At 42.0% G+C, this 27,106-nt stretch overlaps 2 protein-coding genes across 2 annotated transcripts; one reads left to right on the forward strand and one right to left on the reverse strand.

The window, feature by feature from the left end:
* Positions 1-650: 650 nt before the first annotated feature.
* atpaf1 (ATP synthase mitochondrial F1 complex assembly factor 1) lies at positions 651-6,918 on the forward strand. The gene is made up of 9 exons (XM_080472803.1): positions 651-886; positions 1,575-1,683; positions 2,192-2,254; positions 2,777-2,839; positions 2,940-2,990; positions 3,217-3,264; positions 4,684-4,779; positions 5,189-5,296; positions 5,376-6,918. The coding sequence occupies exons 1-9, from the start codon at positions 672-674 to the stop codon at positions 5,550-5,552; spliced, it is 930 nt and encodes a 309-aa protein (XP_080328929.1). The 5' UTR covers positions 651-671; the 3' UTR covers positions 5,553-6,918.
* Positions 6,919-7,626: 708 nt separating this feature from the next.
* Positions 7,627-26,982, reverse strand: rhpn1 (rhophilin, Rho GTPase binding protein 1; the record flags this gene model as incomplete). The annotated part of the gene is made up of 16 exons (XM_080473063.1): positions 7,627-9,973; positions 10,121-10,273; positions 10,462-10,608; positions 10,734-10,810; positions 10,888-11,082; positions 11,363-11,488; positions 12,588-12,744; positions 12,838-13,025; positions 13,244-13,410; positions 13,908-14,032; positions 15,138-15,215; positions 16,330-16,405; positions 17,126-17,254; positions 22,150-22,265; positions 26,727-26,823; positions 26,963-26,982. 16 exons carry the CDS (start codon positions 26,980-26,982, stop codon positions 9,764-9,766), a joined length of 2,061 nt encoding a protein of 686 aa, XP_080329189.1. The 3' UTR covers positions 7,627-9,763.
* Between the last annotated feature and the right edge of the window lie 124 nt (positions 26,983-27,106).

Consider the following 27,106-nt stretch of genomic DNA (forward strand, 5'->3'; position numbering starts at 1 on the left):
ACACACACACACACACACACGCACACGCACACGCACACGCACACGCACACACACACACAGAATGAGAGAGAGAGGACAACATAATCTCGTGCTGCTGCGATGACTGACTGGAAACATCTCACCAAATCAAACTCTAATTAAAACTGTAACTAGTAACTATAACTGTGCTGATTTTTAGTTACTTTAAAGTGACGTGACAATCTGTTTCTTCATTTATACATTTATTAATATGATAATGTTGAAATATTTTTGTTAAAAAATAAAAAAAAGCATAATGAAAAGTATTTCAGCATTAACACCTGTATTTTTAATGTGTGAAAATTAGGGGAGAATCCTATTTGAACAAAAACACAGAGAAAGTTCCAAAGTCCTGTTGAAGGGTTATTTCACACAGCGAAGGACGGGGAGGTATAAAGGGAAGAAGAGGGATGGAGAGAGCAAAAAAGGTGGTTAACAGGGGAGAGAAAGAAAGACCACAACATATATATTTTATATAACTAAATAAACAATTCAATAAACAGCTCCACCTTCTGCAATTACCGATACTTTTCCCTAATGAATCAAATCAACATTTGAGAGGATATCAATGTTTTAATGTTTGATTATTTATTTTAATTTCATTGGCCGGAACCTTTTATGTTTAAAGCCTCCTCTCCGCCGGAAGTTTATAGATGTGGGACGGTAACGATGGAAAGATGGCCGCGGCTGTGTTACAAATGTCATGTTTGTACCGGGGGATGTTAGCGGTCAGGGCCACCGGCATCAGGACACTCATCCCCGGGCTGGTGCCAACGCAGTTCCGAGCCTTCTCCCTGCGGAAGGAGCCGGAACTGGAGGGAAACCCGTTCTACAACAAATACCAGGACAAGATCCAGACGCTGCGCAGGTCAGCGGGCCAACCGAGCTAGCGTCGGCACGACGCCCGGAACCCCGTTGAGAAAACACGAGATTTAAATAGCATCCATTGATTAACAGATTGCCGTGTATCGTGCGTCCTTACAGAGAATGTCACCAAACGAATTAATATCTAGAGAAATTTACGGCTTATGTAAATACTGTATCTTCTTGCATTACAGCTACAACTTTTCAAATGTCATTGTCTTCATCTCCACATAAGTAGAATTTTAATGCCTTTGTTCTAGACTCACGGGCTCACTTCAGTCAAGTTCAGTTCTGGGATCTATTCGCGCTATTCAGTGTTTTTAAGGCTGTATATAGCCGAGGAGTCCCGGTACAGACCCGAATGAGCCTGCCAGTTTCTATTGCGGGCAAAAAATACCCAACTCGTTGTAGGTACACAGATATTACAAAATCACTCCTTTTCATATGTGCAAATCTATGTACATAAACACAAATCACCTCACACATACACAAATCTAAATACACACTAGTTAATCTGTTACGAGAACAGATCCAGAGTTTTCTTCTACTCTTTGACCAAATGCCATCAGTTTTATCCATGACAGCATGCTGACCGGATTCTATGGTATCCCTGTATAAACCAGCTCTCCAGGGAAAGGCTGATTTGTTTGGCAACTGATTTTGTCTGTTTTCTTGGGCGGGATTTCTTTCAGTGCCAAACCGCAGGAGTTCAAGGCCCGGCTGGAGAAGCGTCATGACGGCCAGAAGGAAATTCTTGGACACTCTAAGCAGGTCGAGTTCGTCCGGCTCATGGAGGAAGAGGTAGAGTGTCTGCTTCTGTAAATACTTGGCACTCGGTGTATTCATGCATGGTATGTTGACAGGAGTCGACCTCCATTACTGAACAGTTAAGGCCTCGTATTTCATCAACAACTGCCATGCAAAGTGTCAGATATTGATAGGGCCAATTCCCCAATGAGCTATGGGATCTCAAGATGGTTCAAACCAGTATTTTTATTTTTTTTTCCAGGGTCTTTCAAAGCGCTCCAGGAGGTTGATTACAGAAGATTCTTCTCAGTTCTTGTAGTGCAGAATGTCGTGTCGACCTTCAAAATAGATTTTTTGTAAAGAATGTAAATGCCAATGAGAAAAAAAACATCATCAGTGTGTCATTATAACAGGAAACCAACTAACTTTTTTCTTTAGTTATGAGAGAGAAATCTTGTTTTCACACCAAACTGAGAACATTCAGCTTCCTCTGTAACTACAAAACTACTTTTAACCACTCTGAGTGAGAAGACATCGTCTCTTTTTGTTTGAATCTTTACAGTTTGAGAAAAGGGACCAGATGGCAGCAGGAGACGGAGCTTCAGGAGGTTTCACCAAGAACAAGGTGAGATTTCTGGGCTTTATTCACAGTGCAGTTTGTGATGCCGGCTGAAGATTGGGGAGATGAAAGACATCAGATAAAAGATGGATAAGTAGTGTAAAGTTATAAAAAACACAAAGGTTTAGTCTAATCCACTCGCCCCTTGGTTTAAACGTGTCTGTCTGCAGCTGTGAACTCAGTCAAAGTATAAAAAGGGATATGTCTTCAAAACAAGACGCTTTTGAATTCAATTCCTTTTTGAGATGCATCATGTATTTTTGCTGATCAACAGCTCCTGTATTTTCTTTTTTCATGTGTAATAAATTTCAAAGTTTCACAGTTTTATGGAAAAAATCATCTTTTCTATTATATTCTCATATTCGGAGATCCGTCTATATCATGTCAGTACTATTATTAATAGAATGTTTGACATAACAGGTCTACAGCCTCAATATGTTGAATATTATATCAAAAAAATTTAATTCTAACAATTAATTGACCCGAGTAGAAGTTGCGTTGAGCCGACTGGTTTCTGCTTTTCCTCAGACGTTGGGCTCCATCCTGAACTTGGAGTTGATCCGGGACAAGTCGGGCGAGGAGATTTCAGAGGTCCGTCTGAATCCGATGATTTTCACCGTCGCTGTTAATCGCCACACCACTTCCTGTTGTTCCTGAAACTTGTTTGTTTGTTTGTTTGTTTGTTTCTCAGCTTTGGATGAAATATTTCTCCGCCAAGGACACGATCAGCGCCGTCATCCCGGTCAGTTTAACTCGGCCCCAACGTCACGCTTCATTCGTCTGCTTGTTGTTATTTACCTCACATGCTCGGATTGACTGAAATACAGTAAAGTAACTTAAGTTGAACTCTTACTCGTTTCTTTGAACCAGAGTTACATTGACGTTTTATTTACTTCGGGTTTCTGAACCTTTTCCTATTTGAACGTGCACAGGAACCTATTTCTAATGCTCTCTCTTCATACTCGCAGACGCGGATCTATGAGCTGATCCTCAACAGATCCCAGTCCTGCCCAATGGTAAGTGAGCTTAACACCAGTAACACCAGTAACACCATCACCCACCGAAGTCGGGCTGCAGAGGCTGGCGAGGCATCGCGACGCGAATCAAAATATTTTGAGGAAGGTTAAGTCTGTGTTATCGTGACGGGTCGCGAGGAAAACAGAGCGCTGTATCGTCTGCGTAGAAGTGAAATCTGTCTTCATTTTGACAGTAAATTCTGATTTAGTCTTTTGAGTAGCACCCCATTTAGTTTTATTTTAGTCATCTGAAAACGTTTTAGTCTTAAGTCTAGTTTTAGTCGACAGTGGACTTGGTCGACTAAATGTTTCTCCAGAATGTCCAGTCATTGAAAATATCCATTCGTCAAAAACACGACCGTTGCATTTCCACAGAAGAGAATCTCACATAAATGAAGCATAAGTCAAGTAAAGTCACCTTTATTTATATAGCAACTTATATTTCCTCTTGACCCATGTACGTCTTTGTCATCAGACATTAATAAAAATAATCTTAATTTGACGGAGTCTTTAAAGAGATTCTGCGTTTATTGAACAATGCTGAAGTGGGGGGGGGGGGGGGGGGGGGGGGGCAGAGCAGGTCTGTTTGTTTCGCACCATTCAAAGTGATCTAAAGACGCCAAAAGAAATAAACCAATGAGAACAATTGAAATTCGATTTAAAAGCCTTTCGGAAGCCACATATTCCGTGAGAGCAGAGCAGCTAAAACACGTTGGCTTGGTTTGGATCCTGGAAACCGTAAACCCACTCGGGGGGTCCGGCTGCTTAATCACAGTGAAGTAAATCAAGGCCGTGTTCATCGGGCCGGAGACCTTTTAGTGTTTTATAAACCAGGAACAGGATTTTAAAATCAATCCTCTGACTCTCGGGAAGCCAGCGCGGTGATTTAAGGACTGCTGGGATATGCCTTCTTGGCAGCAGCGATTCACGTCCCCAGTTAACCTCAAACACGTTTTTGGACTGAAAGAGGACAAGAGGAAACCGACGCATGTCCAGAAGGAAAATGCAAACTCCACACAGGAAGCTGATTTTCAGTGTCGACAATGTTGTCGATGTTTTTTTCTCATTTTATTTGGATCAACCAACAAAGTTTTACATTTTATTGTACTTTGGGGTTTTTTTCTGACTCTAATCATCATGTTGCTCTCTTTCTCTGTCTCCTTTTCTCTCTCTGTGTCTCTCTCTCTGTCTGTCTGTGTCTGTCTCTCTCTCTTTGACTTTTTTTTTATCTTTATCTATCTCTCTGTCTCTGTGTGTGTGTGTGTGTGTGTGTGTGTGTGTGTGTGTGTGTGTGTGTGTGTGTGTGTGTGTGTGTGTGTGTGTGTGTGTGTGTGTGTGTGTGTGTGTGTGTGTGTGTGTGTGTGTGTGTGTGTGTGTGTTTTCTTTCGCTCTCCCTCCCCCTCTCCCTCCCTCCCTCAGTTTCTCTATGCGTTGCCTCAGAAGGAGGGTTACGAGTTCCTCGTGGGTCAGTGGAACGGACACGAGCTGCACTTCACCTCCCTCATCAACGTCCAGGTACTAACGGGTCCGACTGTGGAATTGATCAGTTGTGTGGAACGCTGCCGGGATCACCGTGTATTTACACACATTCAAAACATCTACACTACTAATAAAGATCGTCATAACGGCAACCGTGAGAACAGTAATAGTTTTGCTTTTAATAGCAGCAGTGATGGAAATATTGTTAAGATTAATGGTAAAAGTAATGATGCTGATTGTAGTAGTAGAAATAAGTGTTGTGGTAATAACGCCAGTAGTAGTGATAGTACTAATACTAGAGGTGGTGTTTCAATATATAAATTGCATTCCAGAAATATTTTCACAATAAGTTCAAGACAGAAATTAAAAGAAGACCTATTTCTGCCTTTCCAATACGATCTATGAAAATAAACATTCTGAAACAAATCTGGATTTGTGTGTTCAGACTCTGGGTGAGAACGCCCCCAGCCAGCTGATCCTCTACCATTACCCCGAGCTGAGGCAGGAGAAGGGCATCGTGCTCATGACGGCGGAGAACGACCCAAAGTTCATCGTGAGTCTGTTAAAGCTGCACTTATTGTTCGTCTCCCGGCCGTTTCCCGCGCTGAGCTCTCCGTCCTCGCTCTCCTCAGACCGTCCACCAGGCCCAGTGCCTCGCCAATCAGGTGCAGCTGTTCTACGGCTCGCAGAGGCAGGAGACGTACCGGCTGGTGGAGACGTTCAACCACCACCCGGCCGACTTCAAGCACATGGCGGTGATCGCGGAGCTGGAGCAGAGCGGGCTGGGCGCGGCGGCCGACGGCCCCTGAGGAGGACGGACAGGTCCCGCTTCCCATCGGGACGGACGCTTCATTCTGGGTTTAATGTTTGAAAGGACAAACTGCTTGAACTGAAAGGATCCTTCATAAGGAGATTCATGTACCGTAGTCCCGAATCAATGTCTCTGTACCTGGTCGTGCAAATCAGACTGAACCACATGGACCTGAATTCATCCCCCAAATGCACAAAACAATAAATAAACAGGCAGAGTTCAGCCCTTTGTGGCCTCAGTGGCAGATGTGTGAATGTTGGTCAATAAAATCATTTAAATGGAGAATTAAGATGTGAAGAACGAAGAGTCGGTCTCTCTCACGCTCAGGAGGACAAAACACTGTGGAACACATTGGAAGTGTTTCATCCTAACGGCAACAAGCCAGTGAGGAAAAATAAACCAAGGAATCCACCTGAAGGGGAAAGAAATAAGATCGTCCTGGTATTTAAGAGCCATGCTGAGCGTCCCGCGTTGGATTTGACGAGAACGTGTTACTTTTCTACTACTTTCATTCCAGCACTAAAATGGGAGGGAAGCTTAAAAATGTATGAAAAAACAAGTAAAACTGCTTAGAAAAGAAATAAAATACCAGAAATGTCCTTCCTTCCTGTGGCTATAAAGTCCTATAACTCCTCCCTTTGAATGGCGTTTGCTGTGTTTGGTTATTTTAATCCTTCCTGTGTTTATGTTAGTTTCCGTAAAGCCTTGAATATGTTAATATCCAAAATTACTAATTACATTTTTTTTTATTATGTGTGTAGAAATGCTTAAATGAATTTTATTCTAGTCTATTCATTCTATTTGAAAATGGAAAAAGTACCAGAAAATGCTGGAAAAGAATAAAATGTAATGAAATGTTCACCATCCTCAATTGCAAGTGAAACTTCAGAAACGCAAACTAAGATACAGTTTTTGTTTTAAAACTACTGAATAGTATATGAAATCTTACAAGGTGTTTTTGCCTCATTTTAAAAATTAAACGTGTTTTGCGGCTCCAGGTAAATTTGATCATAAAGGTTGCAGAGCCCTGCTCCAAGTGTCCCAAAGGGAAACACACTGGGATCCCTCAGCTTGGGTTGATGCTATGGCGCCCCCTTGTGATGATATATGAATTCACATCTTGATAAATGCTACTTGTGAGGACCTGAGGAAGTGACCACATAAAAACACTCACGTTACTGCAACACTACGTACATTCACTTATACTTCATTGTGCACAGAAGTCACTACTCCGTACTGTCTGATTCTTGTGATCAGTGTTTTTGTAACTATTACATTTCTCCTTTTAACAGAAATATTGTTATTCGAGTAGGTTATCTGAGAAAGCTCCTTTAAGATTAAATAAAACTCGTCATTTAACAAGCTTTTGAGAGAAATACAAAGTACTGTTACTTGTAATTAAGTTGTGTGTGTGTGTGTGTGTGTGTGTGTGTGTGTGTGTGTGTGTGTGTGTGTGTGTGTGTGTGTGTGTAAAAAGTAATCCTAAACTGGCTGGACGCTGCTTCTTCTTCTTTGGGGTTTAACGGCAGTTTGCATTCATTACCGCCATCTGCTGGTTGTATCTGTCTACATTGTTTCCCACCGCTCTCTTCGTCTTTGATGACTGTTTCTCTTCTTCTTCTTCTTCTTCTTCTTCTTCTTCTTCTTCTTCTTCTTCTTCTTCTTCTTCTTCTTCTTCTTCTTCTTCTTCTTCTTCTTCTTCTTCTTCTTCTTCTTCTTCTTCTTCTTCTTCTTCTTCTTCTTCTTCTTCTTCTTCTTCTTCTTCTTCACTTTGGTTCAACGGCAGTTGGCATCCGTGAGGTTGCACTACCGCCATCTGCTGGTTCCAGCTGGTCCAAACCATTCCCAGCACTCATGAAAAATAAAAAAAAGGAGAGAAAGAAAGAACTTGGATAATATTTTTCTTCTGCTTTCTATTGTAACAAATTTCTGTAAATAATAATATTAAAAAAATAATTGTTTTATTTGACTTCAGTCAAGATTTGCCAGGTCACTCTGACTTGCCAGGTCTGTAATGTGATGTTTGTAATCGATGGGCTCTACTGGCAGTAAATGAAACCCCCACTGACGAGTTCATTATTCACTTTTATTGTATTTGAACATAATAAAACAGTGCAAATCCCCAAGTGCAGTCATCGGGGACGGACAGAAACAAAGAGACGTTATTTCTCTTCACTCACTCACATTCTCACAAACCAGTAACATGCGGGCAAAGAACGGAAAACAATGGACATTTTTCAACAACATGATCTTTCCAACCCGCCATGGAATCACAGTGGTAAAAGAAAAAATTATACTGTTTTTGGCAAGATGTTTCCATCAGTCAGAGTTCTTTGTGTCAGGCTTTCTGTACTCATGACTCCCATCCTGGCACAAACATACCGACGCAACAACAAACAATAATATGCTACACTTCTACTCGTGTCAAAAATCTTACAAAAAAAAATGTATAAATTCAAAATGTTGTTAATTAAAAGAAAGAAATTCCCACCGAGCTCCTCTGCAGTTCAGTGGTCAGACTCACACAACCTCTGGGTTGTTCTGGGGCATCGTTCACATCACAGAGGGGATTTTATTTACAAAAGGAAGTTCCGGACTTAAAACTAAATAAATTAATGACAAAAAGTATAAGGGGAAAAAAGGGAAACTAAAACTCATGTCTTCAAAAAGAAAATGGTCTTTAAAAAAAAAAAAAGGAATAACTTTTAAAAAAAAAACAAGAAAGAAAGTGAAATCAGGTAAAAAAAAAAAAAAAACTCATCAAACAAAACAACCAATCCAAAGAAAAAAGAAAAAAAACGCTATAAAAACCTCCTGTGATAAAGTAAAGTGTAAAAAAATCTTATTTAAAAAACATGTTTTCACATGTTTTCTTACGCCTTTTCTGAGCTTCAAATTTTATTTTAATTTTTTTTCCACATTAACCTCTGCGTGTGTTTCGTGTCCATTCTGTTTGTTATTGCAACATCAAAAACTACGTCATCATCAAACGATTTGTCTCAGTGCATCAGAAAATTTTAAAAAAATACAACAACTACATCACAAAACATCCGATCAAACTTGTCAAGTGCTTCAAATTGTAGAAATGATGAGATTACAATCAGGACTGTACATCCAGGGGAAACCAACCAGGATCTGAACACAGGAAAATGTTGTTGTCGTTATTATCAATCCTGCTTTTTTTTTTTTTTAATCTCAATTCATCACCAACATGAGTCCACGTAGAGTTTCCAGTCATATTTTCTCTCATTTTATAGTTTTATCTTACCACATTTTGTGTCCGTGATATTTCTGAAAACATGAAAATAAGACTCACAAGTACAGTTTAAAAGCTCATCAGGGTCTGACGCTTCGTTTCAATGCTGCACTCATGTTACAGAAAAGAATCAGGAAGTCCGGTTAATCAATTAACATTATTTTGAAAAACTATCTGGTGGGGGGAAGCTAAATATAAAGCTTTTTTTTCCTTTATCTTCTGGCTGTTCCATTCCAGGCATGGAGGTGTTTATATGATAACTGAAGGTGCACCGCTTTCATGAAAGCAACAAAAAACTCAATGAATGAATGAACGAGAAATGTGTGGTCTCCGTGTCTTTGTCTGCATTTTGGGTGTATTTGGTGAGTCACAGCGCCCCTAAAGGCCTGGCATATGTACTACAACGTGCTGAGCTGTGTTCATAGTGATGTGTGGACGGATTTTTTGTTGTTGTTGTGAACGTCGGAGAGAAAAATGATTGTTTTGGCTCGTGTGGAAACCTAAAGATAAAAAGATTCTGCCTCAAGTATTGTTGAGTAAAAACTTCACACAGAGCTGATATCGCTGCTCCTTCACTGGTTCCCTGCTCTGCTGAGAGGTCGGTACTGTGAAGTGGTATCAGGTGTGGTGGCATTGCGATACCCGACACAGCATCAGACCCAGATCTGATATTGGTCTCGAGAGACAGACAGCAGAGAATGAATGAGTGATTTTGGACATGAAAACATCTGATGGTGTGGACAGTACGCCCCCTTGATTCAATATGAAAGTAAACCTTAACACACGTATGACTGGAAAACAAAGGCATCGGGAAAACATTGAAGTGAGCCGGAGTCCGACTGTTTTTGTCTGCCACACAGGAAGGTGTTTCTTGTCGTACCACTAGATGTCGCTCTGAGTCGTACCGCGTGCCCGGCTGCTGATTCCCTGAGTGGATCCGGTATCGTCCCGTCTCAGTACATGGCCTCGGTGTCTCGGATGCTTCCAAACGACAGACTGAAAGTACTCCCTAGTCTCCTGGTGACACTGCTGCCTTCCCTCTTTTTCTTCCTGTTCCAGTTCAGCAGGGAGGCGGAGCTCTGGCCTTTAGCCCCGCCCAGCAGGCGCTGCCGACTGTTTTCTTTGTCGCCACAGTGGGACAGCATGATAATCCTCCTCTCCACCTGCTGAACGCACAGGATGAGGGGAAAAAATAAAGTTGAGGTAACGTGTGAATGCAACAAACAACAGGATGCAAAGATTTTATTCACATTATAGAATATATGAAAGATGTTTGAAAGAAGACGTTTTTTTTGCATGTCACATATCACCTGTGTATCATTGGCATGTAACGTGATCACGCTGATCTCCACGCCTTTGTCGCCGCAGCTCTTCAGCATGTGGACCACCTCACCATGTTTGGCCCACTTGCAGTCCTCCCCATCCACCGCGACAATGTAGTCTCCTTCTCTGAGTCCCACCTCCTGCTCAGCACAGAGGACAAACAACTGTCAATCACAACGTTGATTATTTGGGTTTTTTTTCTTTTAATTCACCAGCTGTGGTGACTTTCTCATGCCCTCTAGCAGTGGTGGTGACACTTTAGTTTAAGGTCAAGGTGAAGTCAAGAGGATAAAAGTTTTATTTCCGCCTCATACAGAGTCTGACTCGCCTCTGCACAGCCTCCAGGCACCACTCCAGCCACCAAGACGGGGGAGTCTCCTCTGAGTGTGAGACCCAGCCCTCCCTCTCTCTTCTGCAGGCAGATCAAACGCACCGGGCCCCAGCGAGCTCTGGCACAAAACACTGACAAGGGGCCCTGTAGCGGAAACAGTAAATGTAAGTCTTTTAACAAAGGTTTTTGGACTGGATTTATTAGTGTGTGTGTGTGTGTGTGTGTGTGTGTGTGTGTGTGTGTGTGCACTTCAATCCAAGGGGGCTCACCAGTCTTTGAAAGACGTCTGTCACTTGCACCGTGGAGAAGTTGGGCGCAGTGATGTCTGGTTTCTGGTGGGTATGAGCTGCAAACGGAGTAACAGTCACTAACTGTACGTTTTACTCGCGCCTTCATAATCCTACTGTCATCAGTGGAACTCACACTTTATCTCTGGCGCCTCGGCAGTTTCGTCAAAGTCATCCTCTCGGTCCAGCTCGGAGTATTTGTCCAGGGAGCGCTTGTGCGTGAGGGACAATACGTCCTGCAGGATGTCCATCTTCCTCAGGATCTTGCACAGACTGTGAACACGCAAGGCCTCCTCGTGTCTGATCACTGCTCGCCGCAGGTGGGCTTTACCTTTCGGACACAACAGCAAGACACAATGTCACTCCGTTGACAGACACGCAGCGAGCACTCGTCTGTCCAGTCTTGTCAATCCAGCATCGAGTCCGATGTAGAAATAGCAGATTAGATTGTTGAAATAAACAAACTCACTCTAATAATGCACCTTTAATCCAAGCAAAGTCCAGGTGCAGACAAGATATTAAATAACAATTTTTAAACATTTTGACATGTTCTCTGTTCAGTATTTCCCTGACTTTTAGACTTTTACTATCTTTGGTAGCAGCGAACTCACCCAGTTTTCGTCGTTTTTCAGGATCTTGTAAAACCTGGCCGAGCGGCGGCCCTGCAGGAACACTGACGTAGAACTGGAGGAAGGACTTCTCTGCTTCGTCACCCTCCTCCTCCTCATCAGAAGACACTATGGGGCACGTTTACGGTTAACGTTAGCATATCTGTATGAGTTTTGAGAAGTGTGCAAGTTTGATGGTTAACGTTTGAAAACGTGTAGGAGTTTTTATTTTTCCAGAGTTTTACCAATAAAACTCTTTCACTGTAGTTGTACACAACTGGAAAATCCACATCTGTCCCTCAAGGCTATCAAGAAATGCTACTTTGTATTGGAAAAGAAGATTTGATCAATTATTCATGGGTGCGGCCCACATAGTCATCTCTGCTGCTCGTCCCACAAATGCATGATCCTTAGTAGGTAGAATTTAAGATTTATCGCAAAACAATTATTGTTGCAACAAAGAAATAATCCACCAAACACACACACGTCAAAACTATTTTAGAGAGCATCATTTCCATACTTTTTCCCCAAATTATTTCTGTTTGTTATCATTTGTTTCAGAAAATTCCTCTATTTATCTTTTTTCATAAAAAAGAAAATGCACAAAGAGAAGAGATTTGGCAAAACAAAACAGGACTTGTGAACATGACAAATATTTTACGAAGAAATTTGACAAGACATGGGAACCCCTTCTGACATACTTTCACAACACCCAAACAACATAATGTAATCAATTATAGATCCCAACATCTGTTCTCAATCCTAGTAGTACCTGGCTCCATAATCTATCAATAGTCCTTTTAGATTTACATACTCTTGTTGTTCTTCTTCTACTTCTTTTGGGTTTAACGGCAGTTTGCATCCATAAAGTTGCATTACCGCCATCAGCTGCTTCTATCTATCTACATTGTTTCCCCACCGCTCTCTTTGTCCCTGATGACTATTTCCCTCTCTCTCTTATCAGCAGCATTTTTGTCCCTGATGACCGTTTCCCTTCTTCTTCACTTGAAGAAAGAAAGAAAGCCATGTTCTTGTTATATTTAATGCTGAACATAGTGCCATCTTCTGTCAGCGACTTGAGGGGTTGTGGGTGGGGAGGGTGGTTGAATGGGTCATGTAGTCAAACTCAAGCGTGTGACATGTCACATTTATCCACCCTGCCTGGGGATAATTGTTGAAAACTATTAATAAAACGATTGAAAAGAAAAGAAAATAATCTTTTACGTACACTTGTGGTCACACAGGGCGACGGCAGCGTAGAAGTGGGCCAGAGCCCGGAAGTGCTCCGATTTCACCTGAACCATGGACGCCCATGAAAATGGAACGTAGTCCTTCATCAGAGGCTGCGTCATGGTCTGCTGAACCAGCAGGTAAACGTCGGACACCTACAGAACACACACACACACACACACACACACACAGTGAGTGTGTCACATGAGTAATACCTAAACAGACAAACGGGACGCTCTTTCGCTCACCCGCGCTGCTTCCTGTGCCAGACGGAGGTGGGAGGTAAAGTGTGTGTCCTGCGTGGTGAGCGTAACACGCTCAAACACACACTCCTGCACCTGGGCCACCATCAGCCGGACCAGCATGCACAGCGACGGGCCGCTCATATCCAGACTCGGGGCGTTGGAGAAATTCTCTTTAAGGTAATTGAATGCACCTAAAAAAAACAGTGGCATGTTAATGAGTCATATGAATTTCTTTAATTAAATACAATTTGAAATTACTGTAAAAATAACTGACTGACGATAACATAAAGTGAAGAAATTAACAGTTGTACATCAAGAAACTGTCTAGACACGAGTGAAACCCATAACGGAGCAGATGCAGGTCAAAACGAAAGCTGCTGGACGGATCAGGTGCGTTTGTGTTTTGTACCTGCAGCTCGCTGAAAGGCATCGATGGCCCGGTCGATGCCGGCTACTGCAGAGCGATCCTGCCGCGCGCCGATCTGCGTGTACAGAGCGCCGATGTTGAACAACACGCTTCCTTTCTCAAAGGCTAAGGCGCGCTGACACGACGGGACGCCCGTCAGAGAGTCGTACCTGAGGGAGAAGGATTCACTCGTCACACTGCAGTTTGGAGAAAAATCGCATTATTCTCACATTCTAATTCAGCTCAGTTCAGGGGATGCACTGATAACAAAACTAATACCAATAATTGGCATCGTCTCTGATATTGTACACAGCCTCTCTGAAAGCGCTCCAACAAATCACGGCAGACTTCATCCTCTCATCCTTTCATATGAGCCGTGTGTAGATTTTCTCAGGATTAACAAAAATGACAAAAGAAAAGTGGACTACAGATTTTCACTTGATGCACTGAAATATGAATGTGTATCAACTGTGTCTCAAAGAAATACTTGCATATAATGGCTAAACTGGATTAACGCACAACCACATTCAGCTCAGGCTTGTAGATTTTAACCATTAGTGGTGGAGCAAATTGATTCTGGATACACACAACATTTTGGGGAGCAATCTTTTCAACTCTTTTGAAATTACAGTTCAGTCAACACAGAAAAAATGCAATCAGGTATTACCAGTGAAAGTGAACACCCAAATTCCTGTGAGCAGGAAAGAAGCGCTGGTCCACGTAGTAAAGCTGGTTGTAGTACTCCATCAGGAGCTCCAGGCCGGCCTGGTTACGACTCGGCGTCCGCATCGCCTGACCCAAACACAACGACACAAATACTCATTCAAGCTGCGCGAAGCTGTTTATAAATGTGTTTATCGCAACAAAGAAATGTTGCATTATAAACTTTGCTATTCTAATCAATTAAGAAAAAGCTGCAGTGTGTAAACGATATGTTGAAACCATCTTGAGATGTGTGTTCACTGAAATTCCACAAAAACTTGTTTCCTAAACATCAGACTGAATTCACACTCAGTAACTTGTAATATTTAGTGAAATGTACTGATGACCAGGATTGTAAAAGTTGCCACACAAGTTCAGTTGAGTTAAATTAAGTAGAAACGTCAATGTCCTCTCGGATCCATGTTAGGTTATATTTTCCTTTTGACCCCACTTCATCGTCTCATCTGTCAAACAGATCTGAGTTCTTTCAAAACAAAGTTCCAGAACTTTTTTTCTGATGCTGCCTTCCAGTAAAGCAATTACTAACTACTGTATATGCTGCACTGCATCTTTATCTCTCATGTTGCATTTACTTATGATTGTTTTATTCCTTTGTTTTGTTTTAAATATTTATATTTTTCATTGTTTAAATTCTCATTTATTGTTATTTATTTGCTTTTGTCAAGCACTTTAAGTTGTTATACAAATAAATTAGTTTTTTTAAATCATAAACTGCTTCAACTTCTGAACTGAACTTCAAACAATTTTTCATTTGCTGCATTTAATATGGCTTTTTTTTTTTATCATTAATATTTTAACATGTTTACTGGCATTTTTACATTTCAGCTGCAGTAATTGCTTGTTTGAAGATTGAATGTTTGAAGAAGACAACCACATCGAATCACCCAAAACTGGTCTGGACTTCAGCGAGATCCTACATTTTTCAGTTTAAGCAATTGCTTTTCAACATATGTAACATATTAAACAAATCACTGAGTTTTATAGTATTTCAGATTCACGTAAATTGAAGATGGGAGTTCGTCAATAAATCACTATTACACTTATTCTACTGTTACATCTACCTAATGCTAAAGGCACAACGATTTTTTCACCACTGGCTTCATAAATACACATCTAATACTGAACCAGAGGGATGTTTGTTTTCTATAAAATCGCCTGAAGCACATTTATTAACCTGTCTGAGCTCCATAAGCTCCTTGATCTCCTTGTCGTAGAGAGAGCTGTCCTCTCCGTAGTGCTCGCAGATGAAGTCCTGAGAAGAGAAAGAAGAGAGATGCAGTCAAAACTCTGCCTCACATGTGGAGGTTTGACCTGAATGAAGGAAGCGAATAAAGTCGAGAACGTCTCTTAGTGTTTTCTCTCTAAAACGCTGGTTCTCATACTTTTCAGTGTTTACTACCTGAGAAAATATTCAGGTCTCCAAGTATCACCTGAATATACAGTTATCCTATTAGCTATGGACCTATTGTTTATTTAGGTTTTGTACTATTTTGATCATTTTATATAGTTTCAATTAAGTTGTATTAAAATATAGATATTTATGATTTGCCCCTTTATACCACTAGAGCAGCCTTTATGACTAAAAGAGACATTTTGCCAGTATCCACCAAATCAAAATCATTTGGAGCCACGAAACATGTTGAACCTTGAAAATGAGGTAAAACATCTCATAATTAATTTTTTTATTTAAAACACATTTTATCCCAAAAATTTTTTAACAGTTTTTAACATTTTTACCGTGTTTTAGTTACTTTAGTGAATTCAATCTTTTAGCTGTATTCGCCATCTTACGTGTGTTTGCTTTCTTCCTTTGCTATTTAAGCTCATTCAGTTTTGCTCTTTAAGCAGTTTTGAGCAATTTCAGCAATTTTGTTTCAGCTTTTCGAGCTAATTTTATTCTTTTAAACATTTTGGCCATTTTTCGTTTTCGCATTTTCCCATGGTTTTGGGCTTTCGAGCTGCTTTTAGCCACTTGGGGATTTTCAGTTCGGGGTTTTTTTTTTTTGGCTGTTTTAGCTGTTTTGAGCAATTTTTAGCATTTTCAACTTTCAAGAGCTAAAGTTGTTTTGACTCTTTTAGACACTTTGGGTGTGTTTCTTTTTAACAAATGTTCAGCAACCTTTTCTCAAGACCATTTTAGAGCTTTTAGTTTTTCCACTTAATTTCGGGAAGGTTTCAGGGAGCCACTATGAGAACCGAAAAAGGGACGAAAGAGCCAGATGTGGCTCCTGAGCCAGAGGTTGCGTACCACTGGTGGAAGGTGCACCAGTTCGAGAATCACAGATCTTATGATCAAATATCAAGATTGAAATTGTTCACATGATCTGGTTATGGGTTGAGATTGGCTGGATGGTTGTCGTCCTCACCTGGATAGAAACAGTAAAGTCCGCCTCTTTGGTTTCTTTCAGGCCGAGAGGGATCATGGGAACGTTGATGGCTTCACTGTGGAAACACAGAAACACATAACGTTTTTCTTTTATTTACAGGCCAAACCAGGTACGTAGCACAACACTCGATCATCACTATCCAGTCAGCACCGCCATCTGCTTCCCTTCAGACCCAGCAGGCACTCTACTCAGTGTTCTATCCTGCCAATAAGCAAAGCTAAAGCCACGTATTAACCCCTGCAGTGCCGTCAACCCTCTACAGCCAGCACCTCCCATTCACATTGACCACAAACGGGCACTACACGGGGTCATTAATGACACTCTAATCGGGGGATTTATCCCTACTTTAACCCGGACCCTATGGAGAGGAAAAAAAATCTCCTGGCTGTGGGGGATGGCTCAGATAAGTTTAAAGCTTCCCTTAACTTTGAAAAAACAAAAAAAGAACTTATAATTAATTATGGAAGAAAAGACTAAGAAATTATACCTATTGCTTGTGAAAAATATATTAAATGAAATGTTGCCTCTTTTTTAAACAATGTATTCATCTTTGCACTAAAATAAAGGTAAACATTGGGAGTTGTTCTAAAATTTGTGTGTCAAAATGATTATGTGATCGTTTCAGTGGTCCGGCCCACCGAGCTCAAACTGAGCTCTGTGTGTGTGTGTGTGTGTGTGTGTGTGTGTGTGTGTGTGTGTGTGTGTGTGTGTGTGTGTGTGTGTGTGTGTGTGTGTGTGTGTGTGTGTGTGTGTGTGTGTGTGTGTGTGTGTGTACCTGTCAGTCTGGTAGACCTCCATGTTGCTGTTGAGCTCCTCCAGCTCCTCTTTGAGCAGCTGCAGGTTGGAGTTGACGAAGCTGAGCTCGAGAGCAACCGTCTCCTTCACCTTGTTGTTGGTTGTCGCCCTGATGAAGAAGATGACACACACTCATCATATCTCAGCCATCACAGGACACACACACACGACACCAACCGATTTCAACAGATTATACATTCCAGTGTGATGGGGAAGAAAAAACTGATTTGTTTGGTCTGGATAACAAGTTTTTTAACCCCAAACTGATTTTTAACCCTAATCTGTGATTGTTCATGTGCACACAGACAAAAAGAGTGTTCCGTTCACTCTTCATTCAGTCAAAGGCTCTCCACTCCTCCTACAAATCCGGGAGGCAAAAGGGGGTTCATGGTGAGTAAAGCCAGATCACACTTTTGGGAGTACGTCTGAGGTCAACAACAAACGATGTTCCTGGAAAGCTGAGGCATCGCTAGGTCGCCATGGCGACCGATGATACACACGTAAGAACAAAAAGTTCCCCTCATCATGCAAACAATACATGAGGATGTCTTTATCATCAAGACTGTGGGAAACAGGGGAGTTTCAAGATGCAGCCTTTATGGATATCGGATTATTAGCATTAAGGAGGGAATAGCGCTTATTGGCTCACAAGAGACTTCCTATATTACACAGAAATATTAGTTTTTATAAAGATTGTCCCATAACATTACAGTGAAGACACAGAACAAAAACGCAAACACAATGAAACATGTATAATATCCAGCGAGAGATTAAGGGAGGAAAAGGAACAATGTTAAACTTATGGATAAATAATTGTTTGACTAGCTAAAGATGAATCCACACACACATTTAATAAACTCTTTGACCACATCTGTGCTTTCAACAAAGCTGTCAACGCCATCATGCTTCCTCCTCCTTCTTCTTAAAAAAAAATTGTACAATGTGATTTTATTTTTCCAGTTACTGAGCACAAAGGTTTAGTTATTAAGAAACAAAACAAGAGTCCAATGTATCTCACCTGAAGTTAAATAAAAGACAATGTATCATCTAATAGCAAATATACTTTATATAAATTGACAGCGTACACAAGATCTTCCTCGAGAACTAAAGCACATTAACAAAACTCTTTGACATACATTTAATGTTAGACGCTAACATGGATTTCATGATCTATTCAAACTAGAAAAATCAAGAAAATTCACTAGGAGCTGAAAGTAATTTCAATTCAAATTTGTGTGAAATGCGTCGGCACGGTTGTGCAGTGGTATGCACCGTCACCACACAGCATGGTTGTGTGTGTTTGAGCCCAAATCATGGCGGGTTTGCATGTTTTTCCCTTGGCTGAGTCTGAACATTCTCCTGGGAGCATTCTCCATTCTCCTTTTTATGTCACAGTTTAAACATGTTTAGCTGAAGACTTTAAGCTGGCTGTAGATAAAACTGTGTTCGTTGGTAACCGCCTCGCAGTCTGCAATAATCCTGGGATGGACCAGTGGCCCGTCCAGGGTGTACCCAGCAGGGAGGAGCTCCAGACCTCAGGGATGATTGTCTCCATAGAGCGGGTATGAATGGATGAATGTGTGTATGAAATTCAACTGAAAGTTCAACTGAGTAAACTTTGGCATGTGGCAGATAGTATTTGCTTTTATCGTAACAAACAGGGCAAAACATTCAATGTCAAGGACGGTAAAATTACTTTTTTTGTAAACAAACCCAAAGATTTTCCAGTATTTGTCCTTCTATTATCATAGATAAAACAACAAAACATGATAAAGTCTGACATTTTTCTTAATAGGCCAGTAAAAAGTTTTCAGCACCAACTTCACATCAAGTATATGTCTTTGTATACTTACAAGGTCCTGTCATAAACTAAAACTTCAGAAATAATCTTATTCTATCCAGTAAGACAACTTCACCTTCACCTCTGTCTTCACGTCAGTCCATCTACCAGTAGCACTCACACAAGGACGCACATGCACACGCACACACACACACACACGCACTCGCGAACACACACACACACACGCGCACTCACGAACACACACACACACACAAACACAGACACACCTGCGTATAGGATCAAGCCAAGGACAATCTGATTAGTCAGCTTTAAATGGGCTGCCAAATACCCCCTTCACACACGTCCCCACTTGCACGCACAACAAGCTCCAGCTTTTGAGGGGAAAACGACTCTTTTTTATACTTGCAATTTGTTTTCGTTCGACTTCACATATATTTTGCAGTAACTGAACTTAACCAGGACTTAACCTGTACTATGCCCGCGATAGTCTCTAAGTGAAATTCTCAAAGAGGAAAACCTCCTGTAGGACAATGTCTTTATCAACCAATCACACGCCCTGATGAGTTCCACTCCCTCTGTGGAGTAATTAGCATCGTGAACCCCTGATCACCCCCCTGACATACCAGGAATCTAACCATGACCCAGTTCCAGAGCATTTTCAGAGGGAGTGGAGTGAAAATGAAAGTTTTGTGTTTGTGTGTGTGGACGATTCCAGCTGACCGGAAAGGGGGAGGACAGGGCGAAAAAAGACTGACCGTGCCAAACAAATAAAGTGGGGGATGATGAGCTTGTCGGAGCTGGGCTGGGACTCTGTGCATGGGAACAGGACAGGAGGTGGACACAAAGCCGGCTGATTACAGGCCGGCGGGCCGTGTGGGGGTCCTCTTTGTCTCGGTGCCTGAGCATCTCAATAGAAAAAAGGGGCAGGAGCGCTTGTTTTATTTCCCTCAAACTGAGTCATCACCTCTGAATGGCATTAGACAGAGAGATTCAAAAGACGGAAATAAAGAATGTGTGTTGCCATGTGTGTCATGTGCCATGTGTGACGTCAAAACTCAATTAATCATTTATTCCATTTAAAAATGTACATAGTCACAGATTACAGTTACTTTGGGGTTTACTACACTATACACTTAGAGCTCCAGCTAACACCCAGCTTTTAACTATGAAGATAAAATATAAGAAATCGCTTCAACTTATACGTTTTTGTTTTTTTACAATATTCAACTTATTATACAATACAGTATGAAACAATGCAGTACAAATCTGTACAATATACTATGATACAGCTTGAGTTGATAATTCGGTACAGTACAATATGATCTGGTCGGGTACAGTGTGATACAATATGATGGAGTGTGGTATAATACAGTGACATGTGGTACAAAACTATTCAGTATGGCACGACAAAACACAACGATTCGTTATAGTATAAAGATATACAAACTGCATAGGGTATGATACAGTATACCCTGTAGTATGACGTGGTATAATACGATAGGATACAATATGTTTGTGAGACGATGCAATGTGGTACAAATACCTTCATATATGATGAGCTATGATAAAACATACGACACATTCGACAAACGCATTTGTAAAGGTCAGATGAAGAAATGTTCGAAGAGGAAATACTACGTTTCTATAGATTTAAACATATTCCAGCGAGACTTAACTAATAACTATTTACTAGCCTGCTTATATATATATTGTCCCTGTGTCCCGACTAAAATTTAAAGCGGGACCTGAATAGATGTAACCAAACAGTTGTCGTTGCCTTTAATATAAACTGATGTTGTTAGATTCTGACGCAGCTCTATTCAAGAGGCCCAAAGTAGCTCCTTGCTTTAATTAAGTGGCTCCTCCTCCTCTTTTTACTCCTCTCAAGTTGAATCTTTTATGAGTTTCCCCGAAACTGTTATTTTCTCAGGGTTTTGCACAGTGGGCCATTTATCATGTAAATGTATGTACATACATGTACACTTTGAGGAAATGTTTGTGACTGTGAGTGGCTGGAGAATAAGCCGTGGAGACAGAAAGAGGCCGAGACGCTGGATAAAAGATGATGCTAATGTTTTCAGAGGGAATACTTTGATGTCCCGCCACTACTCTTTTTTTTTTTCATTCCTCCTTTTCTTCAGTGATAAAACTCTTGTGTGCCCCGTGAATGACAGCCGGCCGCTTTAAGAAACAAAACAAGCACAGTAGTGCTGATTAGTGCTGCTGGTGCTTAACGCTGCCTAAGAATGCCATGTTCACTTTAGTTTTATGCGACTAGGAGAACTAATAATATCAGAGTAAACAAAGGGTGAAAACAACATAGTAGGAGAAGACATACGGCACATGAACATGCATGTTCACACACACAGCGAACACAAACAGAGCTATAAAACTGGGTGGTGCTGGGGCGTGTGTGCGAGTGTCTTTTAGAGGGGCGTGATCTCTGACCTTTTCCCATCACTGGACTGCACCACAAACGCGACAGAACCAACAAGTTAACAAAGACACACTGATACGGACGTGACTGAATAGTGTTTCTCAGGAAAAGGCCCATCTGAAAGAAGCTTTACAATTTTTTCGAATTTCAAATAATTTGCTGACAACAGTCAATCTATAAAACTGCATTAAGCACCAGATAACGCTGGTAAACACGTTTCACAAGACACATCATATAAAACTTCTTTTTACCCTCCACGGTGTCCATAGCCACAGCATAACTTCAGGCATTCACTGAAATCTTTTTTTTTAATCAGGTGTTTCAGGGAAGTTGGAAACAGAAGACACAAATGTAAAACCAAAGCACAATTTCTACTTCACGCAAAAACACAAAAATACCATCTCAATTTCCCTTGTTGAATAAGCAAGTATCATAACTTTTCACCGTGATTGGTTTGGTTTTAGCCCTGGATACACAGGTCCAGCTCGTCATCAGCGAGCTCTGCTCCATGGGGTCATTAGTGACGTGACTTTAACTCGGCAAACGAATAAGAGAAGAGGGAAGAAATTGTGAAAATGAACAAACGTGGAGCGAAAACTGTCTTTGTGGCCCCATGAAGAGATGAAATCAAGGAAAAGATCGTCACACTGCAGACATGTCTTTAATGTACAGATTATAGACATGCTCCAGTCATTTTTTATTTTTTTTGGCAAATGCATCACAGTCCATCCAATCAGTATAGAGAAAACAAGTGCCAGCCTCTCACCTGAACAGGTTTTCTGCTCCCGCTCTCATACGCATTTCCTTGTTGATCTGCTGGTTGATGCGAGCTCGTCGATGCTGCAGTTTACTGCGCTGAGTCTGGGCAAAAGGATCACACCCCTACAGAAAGTAAATATAACAAATGGACCATTACTGATAATAACAACTCTCATGCTGTCTCGCCTCTTCTTCTTTTTCGTTTTCTTTTTCGTTTGATCTACTCAGATTTTTATTTGGCTTTTATAAACATACTTAGAAGAAAAACATGAACATTGCTTTGGTATCAGGATTACATGTGGACACACTAATTATTCCTTCCACCGGTTTATTTCTTGCAGCTTTCCAGAAATCATTTCCCAAAACACAGTTATTTTCTGACAATTTCCCCCCCTAAATTTTTTTTCTTTAGATTACTTCTGTGACCTGATAAACTACCAGCTAAAAAAAATACAACAGCAATGAACGCTTTTACTACCTTGAGGAGAATCCGTAATAAAAGCATCACATCTGCCATGTTGGAAGCAGCTGACAAACCAAGAAGATGACTAATGTTTTTCTTCAGCGCCATTTTTAAAGACAAAAACAAAAAAGCTTCTATTACGCGCCCAGTTTTAAAAAAGTTGGAAATATAAATAAAAACAGAATCGAAGTATTCATGAAGCTCATAAACCCATTAAAGTAGAACATTATATCAGCTTAGACATGAAGAAGGGTGTATGGATGGATGATATTTCTCTAAATTCAAATCTGCTGTGAAGTGCAAAACTGTCCATAATCCTCTCTTTTTGTTTTTTTTACTTATAACTTAACAAATACTTTGAAATGGTAAAGATTTCTCAAGCAGATGTTATTAAAAACTTCTACCATCCTGTTGTCACAACCTTAACACAACTGAGTAATACTATTATACAACTGTATGTGTTATAAATACATAATACATTTGAAAAATTAGACAAAACAAGACTTACTTGACACATTATGCCAATATAAGCACATATTAAATTTGATTCTGTGACTGTCATTACTATATTTTTGTTAGTTTGGGAGGGATGTTGACGTTACCAAATATAACCGACTGGGATAGGTGATTATCCACAGATGTGTTCATGATAGGGCATATCAAAAACAATGAGAAAGTGAGTTCTCAGGAGTGAAGAGCATTATAGTTTCTCAGCATGCTAATCATCTGCTCGCGTACAGCAAGTAGAGAGCTATCACCAAACAAGGGTAATATGTCAGAGCTGGGTATCTGTTTGAGGATTTAGCACCCTTATATTGCTTGCCTTTGCAGTCAATTCGATAACATGGCAACAGCTTCCATACTGTAAAATGTCTACAAGCTATAATCACCAATATGGCATACAATGCAGCACTTTCACACTTAAAGGTAAACAGATGTACGGCTAAATGACAGATGGATCAGCCAGACTCCAAACACATTGGCGAATACTCCCTTTCCTCATCCCTGTGGTAACTTCCATCACGTTCTGATTCAGTCAAGCCGCTGACTTTGACTGTGTGTATACACACGTCTCACTTTCTCACACTCTTTTTTCCCTTTATCATTATCGTTCCCTCTCACCCAGTTAAGGTGTTTGTTTAGCTTGCGCACGTCAAGTAATCCTCAGAGTGCCTGTGTGGATTAGGCTTCTGGCCCAGCTCCCTCCGCTGTTCCGCCCTCAGGAGGGCAGGAGGATGCAGGCAGTTTGACATCTGTGCTGTCAGAGGCTTAAAACCTGCGTCCAGATCCTTGAATGACCAGGTGACTTTCTCTAAACATCTCTCCAGCAAAAACAGATCAAAGTAAACAAACGGCTTTGTCTTTACTCATTAATCTTTCCAAGAAACAAAAACACACAGGTGCACAAGCAAGCCAACACCACCGCCCACATATTCTCACTCATACTTCCTGACAAACTATATATTTTACTGTATATGGTAATAGTTAGAAGTCATTACAAAGCCACATATAAAGCATGTTCAACTTTACAAACACATCCAGCTGAAGATAAATCAAGAAATAACATGAACCAAGCTAAAAGAAGACGTCACTGTTTTTCAATGGTTTGGTCTGTGATCTATAGATAAAATTATACAGATTCAGCGCATTGTTCGTACATGAGAAATAAAATATGTCTGTAAAATTCACGAACAACACAACCATTTAAAACTGTACAAATGGACCACATTGGGCATTAAAGGAGGTATTGGTGAATATGCATTGTTATGTGTACAAATAGGCTGCAGAAGCTGCACGTTGACCAAATACAAAAACGTGGGTCACTTTGGGACTCAAACCTGCATCCTAAAACTGATTAGTTAATATCAGTTTGGCCATTTGAATAAGTGTTAGCACTGCAATCAGTGTGTGGGTTTTAATGTTGTTGTTTTTTTTTTTTTTTTCTGCCCTTGTCCTGTTCGGCAGCTTGGGCCAACAATATGATGTGATTGAGAGCCTTCGGAGTCAGAACAGATTTTGGTCTTGCAACAGGGAGAGACCTGGAGTCTCCTCCTGTTGCCTTCTCCGTCAGAAGATGGCATGGCTGCCGTACACGACCGGGGGGGAACGCTCAAAGAGAGAGAGAAGAGAAAAGAGCGAAAACGGTTGAGGGAGGAGGGAGGAGGGGGGAGGGGGTAGGGGGATAACATACAATATCCTTGTTGTGCTACATATATTATTTGCAGTTATCACACTGATCCAAATATTTTCCAACTGTTTTTGGATTAAACCAGCCTGAGCAGCTCTATCTAGACAGCAACGTGAAGCAGGAACATGAATTAACAAAGAGGCGACAACAAAAGAGGAACATGACCTCCAAAGTTTGAGCAAATGATGATAGAGAACAAGCAACTTCAGAAGCACCTTTCGTGAGGAGTGGAAGTGTGTGTGTGTGTGTGTGTGTGTGTGTGTGCGTGTGTGTGTGCGTGTGTGTGTGTGTGCGTGTGGTTTGTCCACTGGGTGGGACCGGAACTGCTGTGGGGGGACCCGTGGCAAGACCCCGGGGTCCGAGGCCATCGGGCCCGGACACCGCCACCCCGGCAGACGGAAGCCCCCCAGCCCCGGGGGGACCCCAGCGAACCACCCCAGAGAGCCACGTCCCCGCCCAAAAAGCTCCCGACGGAGAATGCAGAGAGGAATCCCCCCCAGGCAAGAGGGGCCCACAAGAGAAGGATAAAGGGCACAGGGCCCCAGGCCCCGACCCAAGCCGCCAAGCCGAGAAAAGGCCGGAGCAGGGCCCCCGGGCCGAGCGGGTCGAGAGCCCCCCCAACCCCGGCGGCGAGTCCCGCCGCACCCCCGGGAACAGGCCCACCCACTGCCCCCCCCCAACCCGGCAAGGCAGAGACGGCCCCAGCCGCCGCGCCCCGGACCAGCCCCGCCCCCAGACCCAGGAAAGCGAAGGCCGGCGCAGGCCCCGGTCGGAGGACAGTCAACTCTACACCCCCAGGAGCCTCATATCCCACCCGCCCCATGACCCTCCCCCCCGGTTTTAATTGAAATACCCAACCCCTGACCCCCCACAGACACCCACCCCTGACGCAGACGCACACACACACACACACACACACACACACACTCGGGACGGTGGGGGAGTGATGACTCTTGCCCCCCCAGGCCGCCGGCCGGGCCCCCACCCGGCCACCGCGGTGTCCCAACCTCCACTAATCCAACAGCAAATGGAGAAGGAGCACCGCGCCCCAGCCCCCCCACGAGCACCATGCCCGAGGGAGCGCGCCCCCCGCATCCCAGCCGCACTCACCCCGGGCCGGGGCGGGACCCCAGCGGGAGGTGCTGGGGGGAGCCACGTCTCCCGTCCTTCCCCTGCCCTATATGTGTGTTGAATGTATGTAAGGGTGTGTCTTTGTGTTTTGAAGAGGTGGATGCAATGTGTGTGTCTATGGTGCGGTTTAAAATTGGGGGGTAGCGGGGCCCGGGCGTTGGTTTTAATGTTAAAACAGTAACATCACATTATGATTTATTTCCACTTATGTTAGGTTAACTGGTGACTCTAAATTGCCCCTCAGTGTGAATGTGAGTCTGTCCAACTGTCTGCCTCTCTGGGTTTGTCCTGTGATGGGTTTGACGACCTGCTCAGGGTGTACCCTGCCTTCAGTCATTGTCAGCTAGGATCAGCCCGGATGCTGAGTTAGATAAAGTGGTACAAATGATGGATGGAAGGATGATATACATTAAATATAAAATATTAGAGCGTGTACTGATAAAAGAAGGCAAATGACCTATACCAGCCTATTTGCAAAAATTTTTTTTCATTTTTATTTATTTTCCATCTCTTAATCAAAAAGAAAGACAATCAGTGAAGAAACTCCCACAGAGGAAAGAAGAAAAACACTAGACACTGACTTCGTAATAACAAACTAATAAGTAGAAAAATCAGTTTGTTGGCACAAAGGGATCCACATAGTCAATGTTCTAGTTTGTCTTTAGTGAGAACACAGCTGTCCAAAGTTTGAGAATACTTCTGGAGTTAATATCAAAGCTTAAAACTGATTTTTTTTTTTTTTTCAAGGTTTTAGACCTCATGAAAAACAATGTTTAACCCCTTTCCTTCAGGTTTGTCTCACCTTTCTGATGCTCCCACTGTGGCTGCCATCTGCGGGTAACGTTATGCGCATGTCCTCCTCCTCCGAGCCGCCCTCTGACAGGGACCCCTCAAACTCTCTGTGGACATTTAGAAACGCACAGCACAATTCCAGTCAAGACATAGCTGTCAAACACCTCGTTAAATCCACAGAAACTGCTTCCGCGCCGACAACAACAACAAACTAAAGACCACTGCCTTTAATTCAAGCTAACTTGCCTGCTCGCAGGTTCCTCCATCGTGAAGCAACAACACCTGAGGCCGAGAAGTCCTTACATGACTCTCGACTTTTTCGCTCGCTCGGGAAAAGAAAATCCAAGTCAGCACGAAACTCCCACGAACGGCCAGGGAGTAAGATTAACT

The sequence above is a fragment of the Lipophrys pholis genome (genome assembly GCF_963383615.2).
Source record: "Lipophrys pholis genome assembly, chromosome: 10".
In the NCBI taxonomy this organism is placed as follows: domain Eukaryota; kingdom Metazoa; phylum Chordata; class Actinopteri; order Blenniiformes; family Blenniidae; genus Lipophrys; species Lipophrys pholis.

Coding starts and splice junctions, on each gene's coding strand:
- atpaf1 (XM_080472803.1), top strand. CDS start 672: ATGTGGGACGGTAACGATGGAAAGATGGCCGCGGCTGTGTTACAAATG. Junction 887..1,574: donor AAGATCCAGACGCTGCGCAG/GTCAGCGGGCCA, acceptor GATTTCTTTCAG/TGCCAAACCGCAGGAGTTCA. Junction 3,265..4,683: donor GATCCCAGTCCTGCCCAATG/GTAAGTGAGCTT, acceptor TCCCTCCCTCAG/TTTCTCTATGCGTTGCCTCA.